The following is a 19,680-nucleotide window of genomic DNA, read 5'->3' as shown; positions in this document are numbered from 1 at the left end:
CACCACATTTCACATAGACGGGAGTCCCTGTAGTTGGACCACCATGGATAGTGAATAACTTCCAAGCTACAGAATACCCATTTAACTTTTATTTTCAGGCTGTCTTGAGCATATAAATTTCTTACACATGAACTTTTTATGATTCTTTTACAAAATATACACTCACACTTCATGCAAAATTACACTAAAGGCACATGCTTGTGTATAAAGGGCATTTATTAACGTTTAGAATTGCTACTTTCAATAGATGGCACTAGAGTTCCTGTCCTCTTCCTCTCTGAAGAAGATATTTACGTATTTAATTTCCCAGCTGAGTATTACATGGCCTATAAGTCTCCTTGCGCCAACTTGACACACTCCACAAGGAGAAATTTCACCCATTGGGCCCCCAGTCAGAAGCCTCTCATCTAGCCAAATCCTGTTCTCCTGCTTTGCACTGATGAGGGGCAAATATCCTGAAACAGTGTCTCCAAATGGAGTTTCTTGTTAGGATAAAAGCCAAAGTCATGTGGCAAAACGCCACTCTAAAAAGGCTATTTGCATACTTCTAGATTGATAACAGGTTGTGCTGTGTCCATCTCTTGTTGTTTAAGGCTCGTTCTCATCTGCTTTGTTCTGGTTTTAATCACTATCAGAAGAAAGAACAAAAAATCTCCAGTAGTGTAACCCAACAGACCATGATTCCTCATAACGCACAGATTTATTAAGCAAGGGATTACAAATTATTAAAATAAAAAATGCCTTTTAAAATGACATCTGTTCATGCTGCTGTTTTATAAGACATCACCCTCTGGGATTGTCCGTACTGCAGTTTTATGTGATTTTAGAGTTCATTCACACAGGTCTTTTTTTTTTACTTTAAATATTTTCATTGAGTTTTAACAACATTGATATAAAAACAGAACATTCTAGTTACGTTCAACAATAACAATAAAAAAGTTGACGGTTATTAATAATAAGTTATCGTTAAACATTATAATATAGGTATAACCAGCTTGATGAGGTATTAGTATAAGCTCTTACATTAACCAAATAATCATGTGTGCTAGAGAAATGTAAAGAAGAAAGGAGGGAGGACTAGATAAAAAATGGGAAGGAAAAGGAGGTGAGGGGAAATAAAAAAAAAACGAAACAAAACACAAAAACATGACATTTTGAAACCAGCACTTCAGAGGAGACCACATCTACCACAACATTCTATTTTAAGTATTTTTTTCAACAAGATTGCTAGGTCATTCCCCTCACTGAATAAAATTCAACATGTCCATTTGCGGTGAAAAGCTGCGAGATGATTGTTATCATGTGCAATCATGTTTCCACTTTTATAATATTGTTAACTTCTTCCACCTATCCACCCAAAATGGGAGTTTTTGTGGATTTCTAGTGATGTGGAATATTTGACTTAACAGCTGTTAGAAAGTGCATGAGGATCTTTCTTTGCCTTTGAGATTGAATCCGGAGTAATGGAAAGTAGGCCTATTTGGGGAAAGGGCGTGACTCTGCTGCTAGTAAGACTATTGTACAGTGGAAAATTGAATTCCATAACCCACAAACAAATGGGCATTCCCACCATATATGTAACATAGACTCGGCTACGTCACCACACCGCCAGCACAAGTCTGACACAAAAGGGAAGATCCTATGTAGCATAGTGGGACAACGGTACCATCTAGATAGAATCTTATAGTTTTGCTCCTGAGCACGACAAGTACTAGGTAAGTTGTGGGAGAGTATAAATACTTTTTACCCATCCTCCTCTGAAATTTGACTACCGAATTCCTTCTCCCAAACCCCAGTAAAGGATAGAAAGTCATTGCAGGTATCCATTTGTATTGCTTTGTATATACAAGATACAAGTTTTATACAAGGACCTACTTGAGTGATTAAGGTTTCAAACGGAGTGAGCTCATCCTTTATTCTTTTCAGACATATGTGAGAATTAGTAAGTGCTAGAGGGCGGTAGCCGTGGGAGAGCTGCTTCTCCATAACGCCCTGGCACATTACAAGAAAATCGTATTCCAGTCCATAAGTGTGGTGCTGTGAATGGTATAGTACACTCACTTGCAGACTGTTAGCCTTCCCTGTCTCCACGTCCATGGTTCCAGGAACAGCCACACTCATTAGAGGACACACGGTTCGTTTTAACAAGTTCAACTTTACTGGACAGTTCAAGTACATCAGTCATTAATACGCAGTATCAGGCACAGCACCCTTCACCACTTGCTTCGTTCACACAGTACATTTCCATCATTTTCTTACGTTCAGCTTGGACTATCCCTACTTTAACAGACGCTGTTAGCCCGAGGGATTTCCCATCCGGCATCAAAATATTCCCGAGATCCGCTACGTTTCCCTCACGCAGTTCCACGTCCATCTTCCTCTGTACGGAAGGGGTTGAGGTGCTCTCCATAGCACCTGTACTGATCCATAGGCTCCGGACATTGCAGGAATGCCCGCAGGGAATTTTGTACGACCTCATACTGCCAGAACGTTTTGTACACACCATGATTTCAGCCCATTGCACCTTGAACTTCACCTTGCCTCCAACGAACACTTTCACTAAGGCCATGGCCCCACTGTCAGTATTTGTTCAGTATTCGGTTAGTATTTTTCCTCAGGTGTGGGAGCCAAAACCAGTAGCGGGTGATAAATGCAGAATTGGTGACTTGTTTCTATTATACCTTTTCTCTGATTGTTACTGACCTGGTTTTGGCTCCCACTCCTGAGAAAAAATACTGACCGAATACTGACTAAATACTGATAGTGGTGCCGTGGCCAAAGACTGAGAAGTGCCTGTATTACTGAGTTGGTGAGACTGTCTAAACCAGGAAGTGGTTCTCTTTTTACTAGCCCTAGTCACTTCCCAATCTGGGCTAATCCCAAACATTAACTGTATCTTGCCCTAATGTACCTACAGTCACTATCTATCGCTAACATAAGCACTAAACTATATTCTATACTTTCCCTACACCTGAGCTGAGTATATATTACTCACACTAGACATTACCTTAACAGTACCTACACAGCAGCATCAGTACCTACAACACTATGCATTAGTTACATTTCATTACTAAAAACCGCATGACAAATTTCACACTTCACATGACACAATAAAATGTAGTAAAACCGCACAACACTATTCTTATCACTCAACGCTGTCTTCAGGGTCATGGACAGGGCAGTCCATACCCTTAAAAATATATAAATGACCCGAGCTGGAAATATGCCAGCCAAGATAGATGCCTACCTGGACAAGAGCCACCAAGTTCGGTAAAGACTGCGAGGAGTGTAACACATCACCATACCTTTTCTTACCAGTGTCCTGGGGTTGCATTAACCAAACATTGACCGCGGCCTGAGGAGCCACCTTAATAAAGATACTGTAAAACCAATGTTGGGTTATGTGGGTTGGCCACAGCTTTTTTATTTAACCAAAAAAACACCGTACATACATTGCCAAAAAACCTTCCTCGTCCATGCTAATTTTTTCTGCTTTTTTAACCAACAATAAAATAACCAAAGGCCAACCGCTGGTTTACAGCGGGCCTTGTGAATAAAACTTATCGAGCACTGACGAGAACCGCCACGGCGGAAGGCAATGTATAGCTACATTGAATTCCGACCAACCCCACCCGAAAATAAAAATGCCCTTACCAATCCATCCTGTAGTCCTGACAAAAAAAATATCCATACCAATCTCATTAAGATGAACCCCATTACTCCTAAGTAAATCCTTGTTGTCCCCTTCTAACTCCCTATGTCTTACTGCCACCCCGCCCAAAGCCTGAACGTGTTTTGAAATCCTGAAATTCAACAATCGTCTTGCTCGCTCGACACCAGCTACGCTCCTTGCCTCTCGCCAATTGCTTCTAGGTACAATTTCTGACCATACTATCGTTGCACTTGAAAAGAATTCTTTAAACCTGTACAAATCCTGCTTCACCAAGGATAACAAATGTCCTACCTTCACCTTGCACAGGTCATTACCCCCTGCGTGAATTATCAAAATTACCTTGCCTCCAAACTGTCGGCTGCATTACACCACCATAGGCAGCACCTGTGTCCATCAAAGACCTCTGACCCCTTTCCAAAAAACCGAAGCCTGTGAAGATCCCAAATTAAGACCCAATGGACGTATACCTGCTCTTTTTTCCGCCCAAAAAATGAAAAAATGTCCTATTACAAAAACCGTTTCTTACGGCCCGAAACCTGAAACCGAAAGAGACAAAAACAACTAAAACATAGAGTGAAAATGCTATGCCAACTATAAAAACACTTGATATTTACCATAAACATAAAATCTATATCACTAAATCAGGACGAATGTATCTTCTAAAACAATCCGATTTCCATCTACCCAGTGTTTTGACTTCATTTGATGACATACCGCACGCTTCTGCTGTTGTCGCTGCGCCTATACGAAAAGAGTGTGTCCCAAATTCCGAGGGATCTAATCCTAGTTCACTAATGGCCTTTTTTAAAACTGCTGAAAATTGGTAACGAGTCATAGGTGTATTATCCCTGTGTAACAAGAAAAAAACTACCTTACCTCTGATCGCTATATACTCCTTTATCAATTTTACTGGGCAGAACTCAGTCTGTAACTCATTAACAGATAACCAAGTGCCCCTTCCAAACACATCCGTCTTAGATCCTCTGATGCATATTTTTAATATTCACCCGGAAATTACCACATCCGAAACCAACAGCCCGTTTGTAGATTTCTTTGAATGCGGAACTAACTCTCCAATCCTTAATTCTCCGAAAAATGACAATGAGAAAGCTGCTCTAAATAGTGATACCTACTCCATGTCCCTACAAATAGCAACCATAATACGCATCCATTTAACCAATAAATTATACGATATGGGGCGTCGATTGTCCAAAACCACTGTCTCCTTGCGCCATCCTTTTACTATTTGTCGCATTGCGAAAAACTTTGTCACATCCCTTTTATCATGCAATTTTAGAAAGAAAGCTATGCCAAATAAACACTTTGTAACCTTGCTTGCTGAAGCACCCACCTGTCTTAAAACTCTTAAATAATCCAAAGTTACCGATAACAAATCCATGGGCTCATCCGGGGCTTTGCCGTTTGAACATACTAACCAATCCATCCACGCTCTTTCGTGTCCTCGCCACGTATCAGACGATACAGAATTACTGACTAAATTGCCAAGTTCCCCTCTACTATGCTCCACAAGAAATGAGGGCAATGACAACCCACCGGATCCGCTGATGGATGAAGTTCCCGAAAAACCTGCATTTGAGAACGAGATAGAGTATCAGCCACAACATTTTGTGATCCCGGAACATGTTTGTCTCTAAAACAAATATTTTGTTGCAGACACCTGAGCACTAAGTGTCTTATCAAAGCTAAGACCGGTGGGGATGATGACGTTTGTGAATTAATGGCCGATACGACCGCCATGTTATCTGTCCAGCAGCAAATCCTTTTACTACTAAACTGTTTACCCCAAACTTCCAAAGCCACCACTATTGGGAATAATTCTAATAGTGCAATATTCTTGATCAGACCCCAATCATGCCAATGTTGAGGCCATTGCTTACTACACCACTGATTACCAAAAATCGCTGCAAATCCATCACCTCCTGCTGCATCCGTGAATAAGCCCATATCATCACTAGAGATCTCCTCCTCTTGAAATAACGTTCTGACGTTAAATGTGAGCAGAAATTCTTTTCAGACCAATAAATCATCCTTCATATTCCGAGTCATCCTAATAAAGTGATGCGCTTGCCCAATGCCTCTGGTTGCAAGAGACAATCTTCTGGAAAAAAAAACTCTGCCCATTGGTATCACTTTACATGCGAAATTCAACAAACCTAACAAAACCTATAATTGGTGTAGCGTAACGTAACTTTTTTAGAACTGCTAACCTGATCCACGCAAAACTGCAATTTCTCAACTTTTTCCATGGGCAACCGCAAAACAAACTGCTCCGTGTCTATCTCTATTCCTAAAAACGTTAAACAACTCACTGGGCCCTCTGTCTTCTCCTCTGACAAAGGGGAACCCAATGCCTTCATCAACTTATAAAAAGTAAGTACCAAGTAATCACAAATCTTAAATCATAAGGAAGGGAAAAAAGGGGGAGAAGAGTGTGAATAGATATAAAATATAACTTTTAATATTAATTCAATTTAAAATACTAATATTCTTGGGTTAGAATCAAATTCTTACATACATCCAAATGGATGCATATGGGGTCGATATTAGATTGTAAGCTCAGACCCTATAAGTCCTGTATTGTGTGTCACAGCCAATAAATTTATATAGATCCACCACCCATGTCCCTCAAAATTAGAGGTGGGGAATTATATTGTGTTGTCCCTATTAGATGTTTATTTCCCTATTAACTCCACATAAATAATTGTCAAAAATAATTATGGGTCACCGCTAAATTCTAATTGAGATGGATATACAATTTGGACACTGTGGATTACCGTAGATGTGACAGCTGTAACTGTTATATAAATATCTACTGTCACATGTTATTAAGGGTCACTCTTATATTACAAGTGACTCCACAGATAAATGATAAATGCGGGATCCCCGCAAAAATCCATCCAAAAAAATATTTCGGGGGTGTATTGTCCCCGTTAATAACGGTGTACAGCACCCTTATTATCAAACCCCGCAGCGGTGTGAGGAGCGGACAGAGATCTGTCAAGGCAGCTATATGCAAGGCTGCACTGTCACTCCTCAATCTCCGCAACGATGTTAGGAGCGAGCAATGATCTATCAGCAGCAGCTATAATCGTAGCTGCAGTCTCGTCCCTAACACCGGCAAGCAGTCTCACACGCTGACCGCGTACACATGGTATGCACGCGGTCAGTGTAATCATCTGAGACGCTATGCTATGTTGCCAGACGGGGACATAGTGGGTGGATAGGGAAGGGAACAAAGAATCTCAGGCTGGCATGTCAAACGCAGGACATAAACGTCCCGACGCGCGTTTCGCCGGGGGTACCGGCTTTTTCTAAGGGCCCTGTATATCCATCTCAATTAGAATTTAGCGGTGACCCATAATTATTTTTGACAATTATTTATGTGGAGTTAATAGGGAAATAAACATCTAATAGGGACAACACAATATAATTCCCCACCTCTAATTTTGAGGGACATGGGTGGTGGATCTATATAAATTTATTGGCTGTGACACACAATACAGGACTTATAGGGTCTGAGCTTACAATCTAATATCGACCCCATATGCATCCATTTGGATGTATGTAAGAATTTGATTCTAACCCAAGAATATTAGTATTTTAAATTGAATTAATATTAAAAGTTATATTTTATATCTATTCACACTCTTCTCCACCTTTTTTCCCTTCCTTATGATTTATGATCTATTTTGGTGATGTTCACCAGTGTGGATATTGTCCAATAAATCGGACTTTATTGAGTTTAACTGACTTTGTGTCCTGCTAGGACATTTCTGTGTCCGCTTTTTGGACCCTAATTTGGGTGTAACTAACCTTTATGACTGTCTGTATAGGATTTGTGCATTAACCCTCCGATATGGCTACATCAAAAATTTCAAGCCAATTGCAGTCTAGATTAGCACGTCAAAAAGATGATATGAGAACCATTTTTAATGAAAAATCTCCAAATGAGAGAGAAGTATTCACAGAGAGCTTAGAAGTGGATGATCTCTTAAAAAGATTTAGGGATATCCAAATCAAGCACATGCAGGCAACATGGACTAAGATGAGCCTAGAACAGTACTTGGAACAAGGATTAATTTCTAGAGGGCTGCGGGTATCTATATTTCCCTCTTATGACCTTACTAAACCAAACTTGAAGGATAGATGGGAAGCAACCCTCACTGAATGCTCTCGTGAATTAATGAAACTTCTTGTTGAGGATGAGGTATATATTTTAGAGAAGTTGGAGAAGGAATTGGAGGAAATTTCCCCCAATATGGACAAATTGGAGGGCAAATCTGAATTCGAAGAAGGCTTTAAGCAGACGTTGCAATATATTGACAAGGTTGAAATTAAAATTAAGATGCGTAAGAGAAAGAAATATCTAAGGAATAAAATGGATCATTCCAAAGGTGAAGTTTATAATTGGGGAAAAAAACTATCCCAACTTGTTAGGAAACAAACCTCGAGTAGACAAGACTATCAAAAACGTGAATTTTCTGGGACTGACGCAGAAAGTAGCAATCTGTCAGAGTCTGAATCCGAACAACCTTCCCATAGTACTAGAAGGAAGGACATGGATAATAATCATAACCCCACTGGGCCTTTTTTAAGGGACAGAGGCAGATGGGGGTTCAGGGGCTCTACCAAGAGCAGGAACAAAAGAAATTGACGGAGTCATTTGGTGTTAAATCTAACTCTTTCAGAATTATTAACTTATCTAAACACACTATTACTGGGTCTCAAGCAAATGTCCTAAAGAAGGGTTTGAATTTCTGTCTCCCAACCCATCTTAATAAATTCAACATTGTTAAAGATTTACATCTTTTTGGGAGAAAATTGATATTTAAAAAGATGTTTTCAAAGGAGTCTACAAATGAAATGTTATCTTCAGGAATGGACATAATTTCTAACTTCTCTAGCCAAGATCTGCAGATTTTGAAAATACTTGAGGAACTTGACATGGATAATGGAATGGAGAAAATTGAATCTGAGGAAGGAACAGGGTCGACTTGGCATAAAAAAATTTTAAAGCCTAAGCCTACTAACATGCCGCCATTACAAACTTGTCCAGCTGTTAAAGTCTTCATAGATATGGTTACAAGGGATATATTAGCTTTACCTGATAAAACCTCAGGACCACATTTGGACTTTGAAGATAGACGGGCAATAAATGAACTGAAACGACTGGATGATGTCGTTTTCAAGCCCAGTGACAAAGGTGGTAACATCGTTGTCTGGCCACAAGATAAATATACCCAGGAAGCTAAGAGGCAACTCAATAACAAGGACTGTTACAAGTCCCTTTGGAGTAATCCCACGGACCAATTCCTGAATGAGTATAAAGATATTGTATTCCAGGGTTGGGAAAACGGGGCAATCACCAAAAATGAGAGAGACTTTCTTGAGGTGAAGAACCCCAGGATAGCCACATTTTATATGCTACCCAAAGTTCATAAAGACATCAATAATCCACCAGGGAGACCCATTGTCTCTGGTATAGGAAATTTAACTGAAAAGGCCAACCAGTGGATCGACCAGGAACTAAGGGGATATGTATACGATCTTCCCTCCTATACCAGGGACACTATGCAGGTTCTTCAAGAATTACAAGGTAGCAGACTGGATGAGCATGAACTTTTAGCGACATGTGATGTCGAAAGTCTATATACCAGTATAGACCAAGACATGGGATGTAAGGCGGTAGATTTTTTCCTCTCCAAGGATCAAAATTACCATCCAACTAGAAAACAATTCCTTCTTGGCCTTCTCAGGTTTATTTTGAAGAGGAATTACTTTGTGTTTGATGGTCGATTTTACCTCCAGACGCGGGGTGCCGCGATGGGGGCGGCAGTGGCACCGACATTTGCCAACCTTTATCTGGGATGGTGGGAAGAGGAAATTGTGTTTGCGGAGGACATGTCTATCTATGTGGATCAGATCGTAACATGGAAACGCTATATAGATGATGTCCTGATCATCTGGAAAGGCACAGGAGAAACTTTACAAAATTTTATTGACGTCCTTAATGATAATCAGTACAATTTGAAGCTTACACTTCTATATCATCAAGATAATATCCCTTTTTTGGATATCATGATCAAGAGAGACGCAGATAACATGATTCAAACTGATCTCTATAGGAAAGATACTGCTACCAATAGCATTTTGGACGCCAGAAGTGCCCATTCCACAACAACCATCAGAGCCATTCCCAAGGGGGAATTTTTGCGGTTACGCCGCAACTGTTCCTCATTTGAGGGATTTAAAGTAAGAGCTGATGACCTCAAAGAAAGACTATTGGAAAGGAATTATTCTAAGAGCAATATTAAAAGAGCGTACAATATTGCCTTGAGAACTGAAAGGAGAGACCTCTTGACCCCGAAGAAACAGAAAGAACGGAATAATGACAATGTGAGATTCATAACTGAATATCACGAGGACTGGTCTGAGATGATGAATATCCTCAATAGACATTGGGGTATCCTGAAATCGGATTGAGATCTCAATTGTTGCCTTACACCACAGGCATCTGCAGGTTATCGCAAAACTACCTCTATTTCGAGTCTGTTGGTGAGCAGTCATTTCAAACGGAATAATAAACCCGTGACAGTTCGAGATCCGGGCTTTTTTCCTTGTAAGACATGCAAGGCTTGCCAAATTTTAGTTCCCAAGAGGTCTCTTAAAGATGCCTTTGGAAAAACCTTTACCTTGCGTCAACATCTTAATTGTTCCTCTGTTGGAGTGGTTTACTGTTTGGAATGTACATGTGGACTACAATATGTGGGGAAAACCACGAGAGATTTGAAAACCCGGGTGAGAGAACATATTAGAAGCATCGTCAATTATGATAAGGATGAACACACAAATCAAGAACAATGGAAAGTTTTTGCACCCACCCCTATTGCCAGACATTTCAAGGATGTACATGCCCTAAGGTGGAAAGAATTGAAAGGGTGGGCTATTCTCCAACAGAAAATGGATATCAGAGGGGGCAATTTGGATTCAATCCTTCTAAAGAAGGAAAGTGAATGGATTTTCAGATTGAATACGGTTCGACCTCACGGACTCAATGAGAATTTTAATTTTGGTTGTTTTCTCTGATCTCATTCGTGAGATCAGGGTATTTTGTGGATTTGACTGGTTTCGATTTTATCTGTCCTCTATATAAATATATATTGATATACATCACATATCTCTTCATGATATATTCTTTTATGACATATCTTTAGATTATTTGCCATCTCTTTGATATGTGATGGTTCTTACTTTGAGAGTATAATCAAACCATATATGTATGATATGTATTGCATGTCCTTTGAAGAATATTCTCTTTGAATTAGGAATCCATTTGCTGATAATTCCATTTGAATCCTTGTAGAATTTATAATGAAATGTTCATTTGGTTCATAATTTTGTTTGTTGCACCTTGCATCAATTTGTCTTAACAAAATCGTATCCTTGATTCAATTGGCTGCTATACCTGTCAGTCATGGCAGGATGTATAAATAACTTGAGAAGGCGGCCGATCCCGCCCTTAGAAAAAGCCGGTACCCCCGGCGAAAGGCGTGTCAGGCCCTTAGAAAAAGCCGGTACCCCCGGCGAAACGCGCGTCAGGACGTTTATGTCCTGCGTTTGACATGCCAGCCTGAGATTCTTTGTTCCCTTCCCTATCCACCCACTATGTCCCCGTCTGGCAACATAGCATAGCGTCTCAGATGATTACACTGACCGCGTGCATACCATGTGTACGCGGTCAGCGTGCGAGACTGCTTGCCGGTGTTAGGGGCGAGAATGCAGCTACGATCATAGCTGCTGCTGATAGATCATTGCTCGCTCCTAACATCGTTGCGGAGATTGAGGAGTGACAGTGCAGCCTTGCATATAGCTGCCTTGACAGATCTCTGTCCGCTCCTCACACCGCTGCGGGGTTTGATAATAAGGGTACTGTACACCGTTATTAACGGGGACAATACACCCCCGAAATATTTTTTGGGGTGGATTTTTGCGGGGATCCCGCATTTATCATTTATCATTTATCTGTGGAGTCACTTGTAATATAAGAGTGACCCTTAATAACATGTGACAGTAGATATTTATATAACAGTTACAGCTGTCACATCTACGGTAATCCACAGTGTCCAAATTGTATATCCATCTCAATTAGAATTTAGCGGTGACCCATAATTATTTTTGACAATTATTTATGTGGAGTTAATAGGGAAATAAACATCTAATAGGGACAACACAATATAATTCCCCACCTCTAATTTTGAGGGACATGGGTGGTGGATCTATATAAATTTATTGGCTGTGACACACAATACAGGACTTATAGGGTCTGAGCTTACAATCTAATATCGACCCCATATGCATCCATTTGGATGTAGGTAAGAATTTGATTCTAACCCAAGAATATTAGTATTTTAAATTGAATTAATATTAAAAGTTATATTTTATATCTATTCACACTCTTCTCCCCCTTTTTTCCCTTCCTTATGATTTATGATCTATTTTGGTGATGTTCACCAGTGTGGATATTGTCCAATAAATCGGACTTTATTGAGTTTAATCACAAATCTTGGAATCACCTGGGCCTACGAACCAAAAATCATCAAGATAGTGCATCAAAGAACATAACCCAGTCTCCCATTTCAGCAACCATTCTAAATAACAACTAAACATTTCAAAATAAAAACAAGATATAGAACATCCCATTGGTAGGCACATATCAACAAAAAACTCTCCATCCAAATGGCAACCAAGTAAGTGTATACAATCCACATGTAATGGCAAGAGTCTAAAGGCTGCTTCAATGTCTGACTTTACTAATAACGCGCCTTTACCTGCTTGTTTGACCAAGAATATTGCCCTATCAAAAGATGTATAGCTCACTTCTTCTTTCGATATACCATCGTTGACGTATAACCCTTGTGAAAATGACAAATGATGAATGAGGCGGTACTTGCCAGGCTCCTTCTTTGGTACTAAACCCAGAGGAGACACTCTCAGGTTTTCAATTGGAAGAACCGAGAAAGGTCCAGCCATTCTGCCAAGCTCCACCTCTTTCATCAGTTTCTCCTTAACTATATCCTTTTTATCTTCAATTGACTTTAAGTTTGAACTGAACAGAGACACTGCTGAAAATTGAAAAGGTATCCTAAAACCCTCACAAAACCCCTCCTGTAAGACCTTTGCTTCCTCCCTCTTGTAATACCGATCTAGCCAATACAGTAGAGCTTCCTTTTTCACTGGTGATCTCATTTGCACTGGCAGAACCCAATCTAGTATTCTGTTTTTATCACCGGAAACACCGCACTGCGGCGTGTGCTCCCCCACATATTGTGCATTCATGCTTACATTTGCATGTGGCATAAAAACGGCAGTGTCCCTCATTGTATAACCAACATGTCTCACTAGGCTTTGTCGGCGGAACTCCTCTTCGTATTTCCACCAGACCGATCCCCCGCGTAATTTATGCGCACTAAATATGGTATCCATGTAAACCATCAATTCAGGACCTTTTTCCCGCTGTAGCCGACAGGTCTCATGAGCCAAGACAAGAAAAGCCTGTAACCAATTCCCGAATGTCTTGGCCACTTTAACCTTTTTGTCGTTCCTTTCAAAAGAACGTTCTTTATCAATAGACACCTGATCAGCGGAAACAAGAGACCAAATATCAATATATTCACAACGCCTGATCTTCTCCCTTGTTTCCCCGACCATGTGAGTACCCCAAGGTGCTACTCCGTAATAAACGGAGTCCCTGAAAATTAAACCTTGTGTTATAGAATCCACCCCAGGCTGAGGAGAACACTCCCCACCCGGTGTTAATGGTGGGATACACTGCCCACTTTCCTGTTATAGAATCTGCCTCGGGCTGAGGAGAACACTCCCCACCCGGTGTTAATGGTGGGATACACTGCCCACTTTCCTGTTCCAAACTTGTTATCACATTTTTTAAAACCGCAACTAAATCTTTATTTGTATTCTGTGTTTGAAGTGGTGTGGACCATGCCCGTAGCACGGGACATTCACCCTTCATACGACTCCCGATCTGTGTCCTTGATGTTGCACCGGCCGGCTTCCTGAGTTGTATATCCAGCTCTGTTCTCTGTGTGGAAACTCCCGTCACCGGCCGTGCAGATGCTCCATCTCCCCGTGCCGCGAAACGATCATCCCTGCGTTCGCAAGGAACCATGTGCCGCATATGCCGTTCTTTTTCAGGTGAAGAAACCGAAGTGCCAGACCGTGAGGATGAGCGGCTATCGACCGGCGAAATTCTTTTCCCTTCATGTCGTCTTCTACCGTAACTGCGATGTCCCCTTATCACACTCCGTCTCTGTGCCTTCCTTTCCGTAATTCCGCCGGACCCTGCAAAAGAATGATCCGAAGAAGAAGCTGCTTCCGAAATATCTCCGTTCATGCGATGAGAGCGGCAACTCCCACGATCATCCCTCCCCGATATAATATTCACATTTTTATAATATTCAGCTCCACATCTATATGTGGACCGAGTTCTATTTGTTGTGTGATCAGAAACACAACCTCTGCCTTGACTATTGATCAAATTGCTCCTACTTGTGGAAAGGCACCCTTCTGCCTATTGATTCTTCTCTTCCTGACATCTGTTCTGTATCCATTTGTATAATACTTTCCATCTGCATGATTCCTGAAGGGGTTAAACTTGCATTTCCTGTTGTCACATCCTCCCTCAAGTTCTCTAGGCAGCTTGCACCCCCCCTTATCTCCTCTCTCTGGCTGTGTGTACCAGCTCCCCCCTTATCTATATCAATAAACTGTTCCCTGTGTTGTGTTAGCAATACATTGTCCTGCTCACCGCAATTCTCCGCATCAGCTGCAATTCTCTCCTGTCCAGTCATGGTAGATGAATGTCCTTTTCTTTGAAATGAACTACTTCCACTGGTGTCATTCATGCGAGCCCGACGTCTTCCTGTACATGGACCTGGACTTGAGCTAAGACGTGATGGAGGCCTTGCACACCGTCTGGGACGACTCTGCTGTAATCTGTTATCCTGTGTTTCATACATGGCTTCCGGGGGGTGAGGGGGGGTTATCTATGAATGCCTGCAACCAGCCAACTCCTTCCTGGGCAATTTTCTCCCTCAAAAGCTCTTCCAAGCCTGACATCTTGTTTCTTCTTCTCAGGTAAGATGCTGTGTGACTGTTCTTTGCTGCCTTTTCCTCCCATGTGTATGACCATTTGCATACCACGCAGCCCCAGACCTTTCCCGCACTTTTAATTAACCCTTAAGGGTCTCAACACCAACTCCCTCACAGTCATTGGCCCTTTTCTTATTTTATTCAGGGCCTTATAGGAAGGAAAAGAGCCCGATCCCATGAGAATGTGTTTCAATCTAACCCCAGCGGATCTGTCCCAGATTAGAAATGAGTCTGCACCTGAAGCAGAAGGGAAATCTGGGTTGCCAATTAAGGGCATTAATGGGCCAAACCTATGTGATATAGATAATGAGATTAAGACTTGCTCCCATGTTTGCAAACAGTGTTGAGTGAGTATTGGTAGTTATTTAGTTTGTACATGTATTTTGTCAATCCAAGGTAGAGATGTGAATGTCCAGGGAGAGAGGTCCCCTTCCAAGTTCACTCATTACTTATGTTCCACAGACCTCAACCAATCCATTGCTCTGATAACAATCGCAGACTGATGGTATTTTTTCAGATCAGGCTGACTAGTACCCCCTTTGTGCTTGAGACGACACAATATTTTAAAATGTATCCTAGGCCTTGAAGTTCCCCAAACAAACTTGCTAATAGTCTTGTTGAGACGGGAGAAAATTATCTGAGGAACAAAAACAGGAAAGGTCTGTAATATATAAAGAAGTTTTGGCAAGATGTCCATTTTGATCACATTAGTATAACCAAACCAAGACAGGGGTTTAAAGTTATAATTTGTTAGATTATGAAAAGTTTGTTCAAGGATGAGGATATCATTTAAAGAATACAGATCATCCAAGTTCCCTGGTACTTAATTGTGTCTGTCTGACACTTAAGGGGAAAGTTTGAAAATAATTATTGTGTCAGTTCAGAGTTAAAAGTCATGTTCATGACTTCTGTTTTAGCATAGTTGACTCCACCCCCATTACCACCCAAGGCTGTTTACACCTTAATGACCAGGCCAATTTTTACAATTCTGACCACTGTCACTTTATGAGGTAATTACTCTGGAACGCTTCAACGGATTCCACTGATTCTGAGAATGTTTTTTCGTGACATATTGTACTTCATGATTGTGGTAAAATTTCTTCAATATGACTTGTGTTTATTTGTGAAAAAAAATGAAATTTTGTGAAAATGTTGAAAATTTAGCAATTTTCAAACTTTGAATTTTCATGCCCTTAAATAAGAGAGAGATGTCACATAAAAAAGTTAATAAATAAAATTTACCACATGTCTAATTTACATCAGCACAATTTTTAAAACCATTTTTTTTGTTGTTAGGAAGTTATAAGGGTTAAAAGTTGACCAGTGATTTCTCATTTTTCCAACAAAATGCGCAAAACCATTTTTTTAGGGACCACATCATATTTTAAGTGACTTTGAGGGGTCTATATGACAGTAAATACCCAAAAGTGCCAACATTCTAAAAACTGCACCCCACAAGGTGCTCAAAACCAAATTCAAGAAGTTTATTAACCCTTCAGATGCTTCACAGGAATTTTTGGAATGTGGAAGAAAAAAATGAACATTTAACTTTTTTCGCAAACATTTTACTTTAGACCCAAACTGTTTTATTTTTGCAAGGGTGCCAAGAAAAACGGACCCCAAAATTTGTTGTGCAATTTCTCCTGAGCATGCCGATTCACCATATGTGGGAGAAAACAACTGTCTGGGCGCACGGCAGGGCTCAGAAGGGAAAGAGCGCTATTTGACTTTTTGAGTGCAAAATTTTCTGGAATAATAAGTGGACGGCATGTTGCATTTGGAGTGTCCTTGATGTGTCTAAACAGTGGAAAATCCCCACAAGTGACACCATTTTGGAAACTAGACTCCACATGGAATTTATCTAGATGTTTGGTGAGCACCATGAACCTATGTGCTTCACAGAAGTTTGTAATGTAGAGTTGTGAAAATAAAAAAATCGCATTTTTCCTACAAATATGTTCTTTTAGGACCATTTTTTTTATTTTCACAAGTGTAATAGGATAAATGAAACCTAAAATTTGTTGCGCATATTCTCCTGAGTACGCAGATACCCCATATGTTAGGGTAATCTACTGTTTGGGCGCATGGCAGAGCTCAAAAAAGGAGTAGCGGTTTGGAACGCAGACTTTGATGGAATGATCTGCGGGTGTCATGTCACGTTTGGAGAGCCCATGATGTGCCTAAACAGTGGAAAAACCCCACAAGTGACCCCATTTTGTAAACTAGACCCCTCAAGGAATTTATCTAGATGAGCGGAGAGTACCTTGAACCCACCGGTGCTTCACAGAATTTTGCAACATTGATCTGTGAAAATTAAAAAATATATATTTTTCCCACAAAAATGTTGTTTTAGCCCAAAATTTTTTCATTTTCACAAGAATAGCAGGAGAAAATGGACCCCAAAATTTGTTGTACAAATTTGCCAACACCTGTTAGGTGCCACAGGTAAGTTACAGGTGCTGTTAATTACACGAATTAGAGAAGCATCACATGATTTTTCAAACAGTGCCAATACTTTTGTCCACCCCCTTTTTTAGGTTTGGTGTGGAATTGTATCCAATTTGGCTTTAGGACAATTCTTTTTGTGTTTTTTCCTTGCAAGCAAATTAAATGAAGATAATAATACCAAAGAATTTGTGATTGCAATCATTTTCAGGAAGAAACTGAGTATTATCTGACAGAATTGCAGGGGTGCCAATACTTTTGGCCACCACTGTATGTGGCTGTACAGTACTGTTTAGCCACACGGCGAGACTCTGTAGGGACAAAGCGCTATTTGCCTCTTGGAGCGCAAATTTACCTAGAATAGTTTGTGGACTCCATATACAGAGCCCCTATGTGCTAGAAGAGCAGAATTCCCCCTCAAATGACCCCACTTAGTAAATTATACCCCTTTGGGAATTAATCTACAGGTTGGTGAGGATTTTAACTACATGGGTGTTTTCCAGAAACAAGCAGCAGTGGATGTTGCTGAGTGAAAATTGCAAACTGCAATACCAATACGTTGTAGTGACTAGTACGTTATGCCCAGCTCGTGCTTCTGGAGACATGCACCCGTAAATTAGGCAGGCTCTAATTGCTACAGAAATGCCAAACATGTGGACACTAACTGCGGTTTAGGTATACTGTGGCGATCAGAAGGAAGGGGGCATTTGGATTTGGGAGCACAGAATTTGCTGAGTTTCTTTTGGGGGCAAGGGCCATTTCGCTTTTCCAGAGCCTTTGTGCTACCAGTAACATGGAAGCCCCCTATATTTCCGTTAACAGATGATGGACCTGAGTGGGGACTTGCTTTTTTTGTGGGTTGAGTGAAAGCTTTTATTGTGATTCAAAATGTTATGTAAAATGTTCCCATTTATCCTGTGCTCTACGCTGAGCACTGATAACGGGATTTACATTTAAATCTCCGAGTGACGTAATGCAGATGAAACCCCTGAGGGATCCATTCACTATAATGAGGCAGCAGAGTTCCTCTGGACTCCGTCCGGCATCTGTTCAACGGTGTGTTCTTTTTCAGAGGTGCACAAAACTGTGGCCGACGGTACTTTTATGCACGCCTAATAAAAAGACAGACACCGCCAGATCACAGGTCAGACGGCATCCACAGTGCCTCCATCTGCCTCATTATAGGGAATCTCCTGAACGTGCTCTGCGCAGAGCGCAGGATAAATGTGAACCGAGCCTTACTGCATCTTTGGGAGGCATAATGAACAAATCAACAGCAGGTGAAGAATTGTTTTTATTTATTTATTTACGCCGTTCCTCATGCGATATAAGTGATATGGCAGTGTGATTACAGCGATGCCAGATTTATATCGGGTTTTTATGTTTGGCAGCTGTCACACACTTAGGCCAGTTTCACACGTCCGTATATTTCCGGTACCGGAAAAAACGGTACCGGAGATATCCGTGTCCCGTGTGTCCATGTGTGTCAAATGTGTGGCAACCGTGTGCCGCCCAAGTGCCGCATCAGGATCACACGGACCGGCGCCTTGGAATCAGCACTACAGTTAGAGTTGTTCCCAAGCGCTGGATGCTGAACACTGCCCTCATCATGGTTCCTGCCGACGCTGCAGTCAGCACCAGCAGGGACTGTGATGAGGATAGTAGTATTCTGCTCCCGCAGTGTCTGTCCCTGTGTAAAAATAGGAATAAAATAATAAAATCCATATTCTCACCAGTCCTATGTGTCCCCTGCTGTAATCCTCTGACCGCTAACGCCGAGGAGCTGGGGAGAATGAGCCGCTCCAACGAGTGGGGCCTGTAGCTGCGCTCAGGAGTGTTGGCTTGTCACTCACTGAGCGCAGCTTTGGAGCGGCTCATTCTCCCCGGCTCCTCGGCGTCAGCGGTCAGAGGATTACAGCGGGGGACATCTCCGGACAGGTGAGTATATGGATTTTATTATTTTATTCTTATTTTTACACAGGGACACTGCGGGAGCAGACACTACTACCCTCATCATTGTCCCTGCTGGTGCTGATCGCAGTGTCAGCAGGGAACCATAATGAGGGCAGCATTCAGCACCCGGCGCTTGGGAACGGCTCTAACTGTAGTGCTGATTCCCAGGCGCCTGTACGTGTCATTCGTGTGAGACGTTTTGCGGACCGTGCATCCGCAAAAAAACGGACATGTCAGCGTGTGGAGCACACGGACACATGCTCCGTGAAAACACACTGACATGTGCACAGACCCATTCATTTGAATGGGTCTGCATGTGTCAGTATCTCCAGTATGTGGGAAACTGTCACCACACGTACTGGAGATACTGACATCTGAAAGAGCCCTAAAAGACGCTTTTTTTTTTGCACAAACTAGTTCAC

The 19,680-nt window shown here is 41.3% G+C and overlaps 2 protein-coding genes across 2 annotated transcripts in view; one reads left to right on the top strand and one right to left on the bottom strand.

Annotated features, from left to right (window-relative positions):
• LOC141161552 (aldehyde oxidase 1-like) overlaps positions 1–19,680 on the top strand; it is a 536,896-nt gene that overhangs the window by 501,557 nt on the left and 15,659 nt on the right. The window lies entirely within an intron of this gene.
• On the bottom strand, positions 11,921–14,915 carry LOC141161553 (uncharacterized). Its single transcript, XM_073646512.1, has 2 exons — positions 14,517–14,915; positions 11,921–14,050 (listed from the first exon to the last, which is right to left on the bottom strand). Exon 2 carries the CDS (start codon positions 13,400–13,402, stop codon positions 12,245–12,247), a length of 1,158 nt encoding a protein of 385 aa, XP_073502613.1. The 5' UTR covers positions 13,403–14,050; positions 14,517–14,915; the 3' UTR covers positions 11,921–12,244.

Source organism: Phyllobates terribilis, unplaced genomic scaffold (assembly GCF_046119375.1).
Source record: "Phyllobates terribilis strain yellow unplaced genomic scaffold, ASM4611937v1 Scaffold_9__5_contigs__length_417890890, whole genome shotgun sequence".
In the NCBI taxonomy this organism is placed as follows: Eukaryota; Metazoa; Chordata; class Amphibia; order Anura; family Dendrobatidae; genus Phyllobates; species Phyllobates terribilis.
The sequence above is the reverse complement of the archived record's forward strand: the minus strand, read 5'-3'. Positions and strand labels throughout refer to the sequence as shown.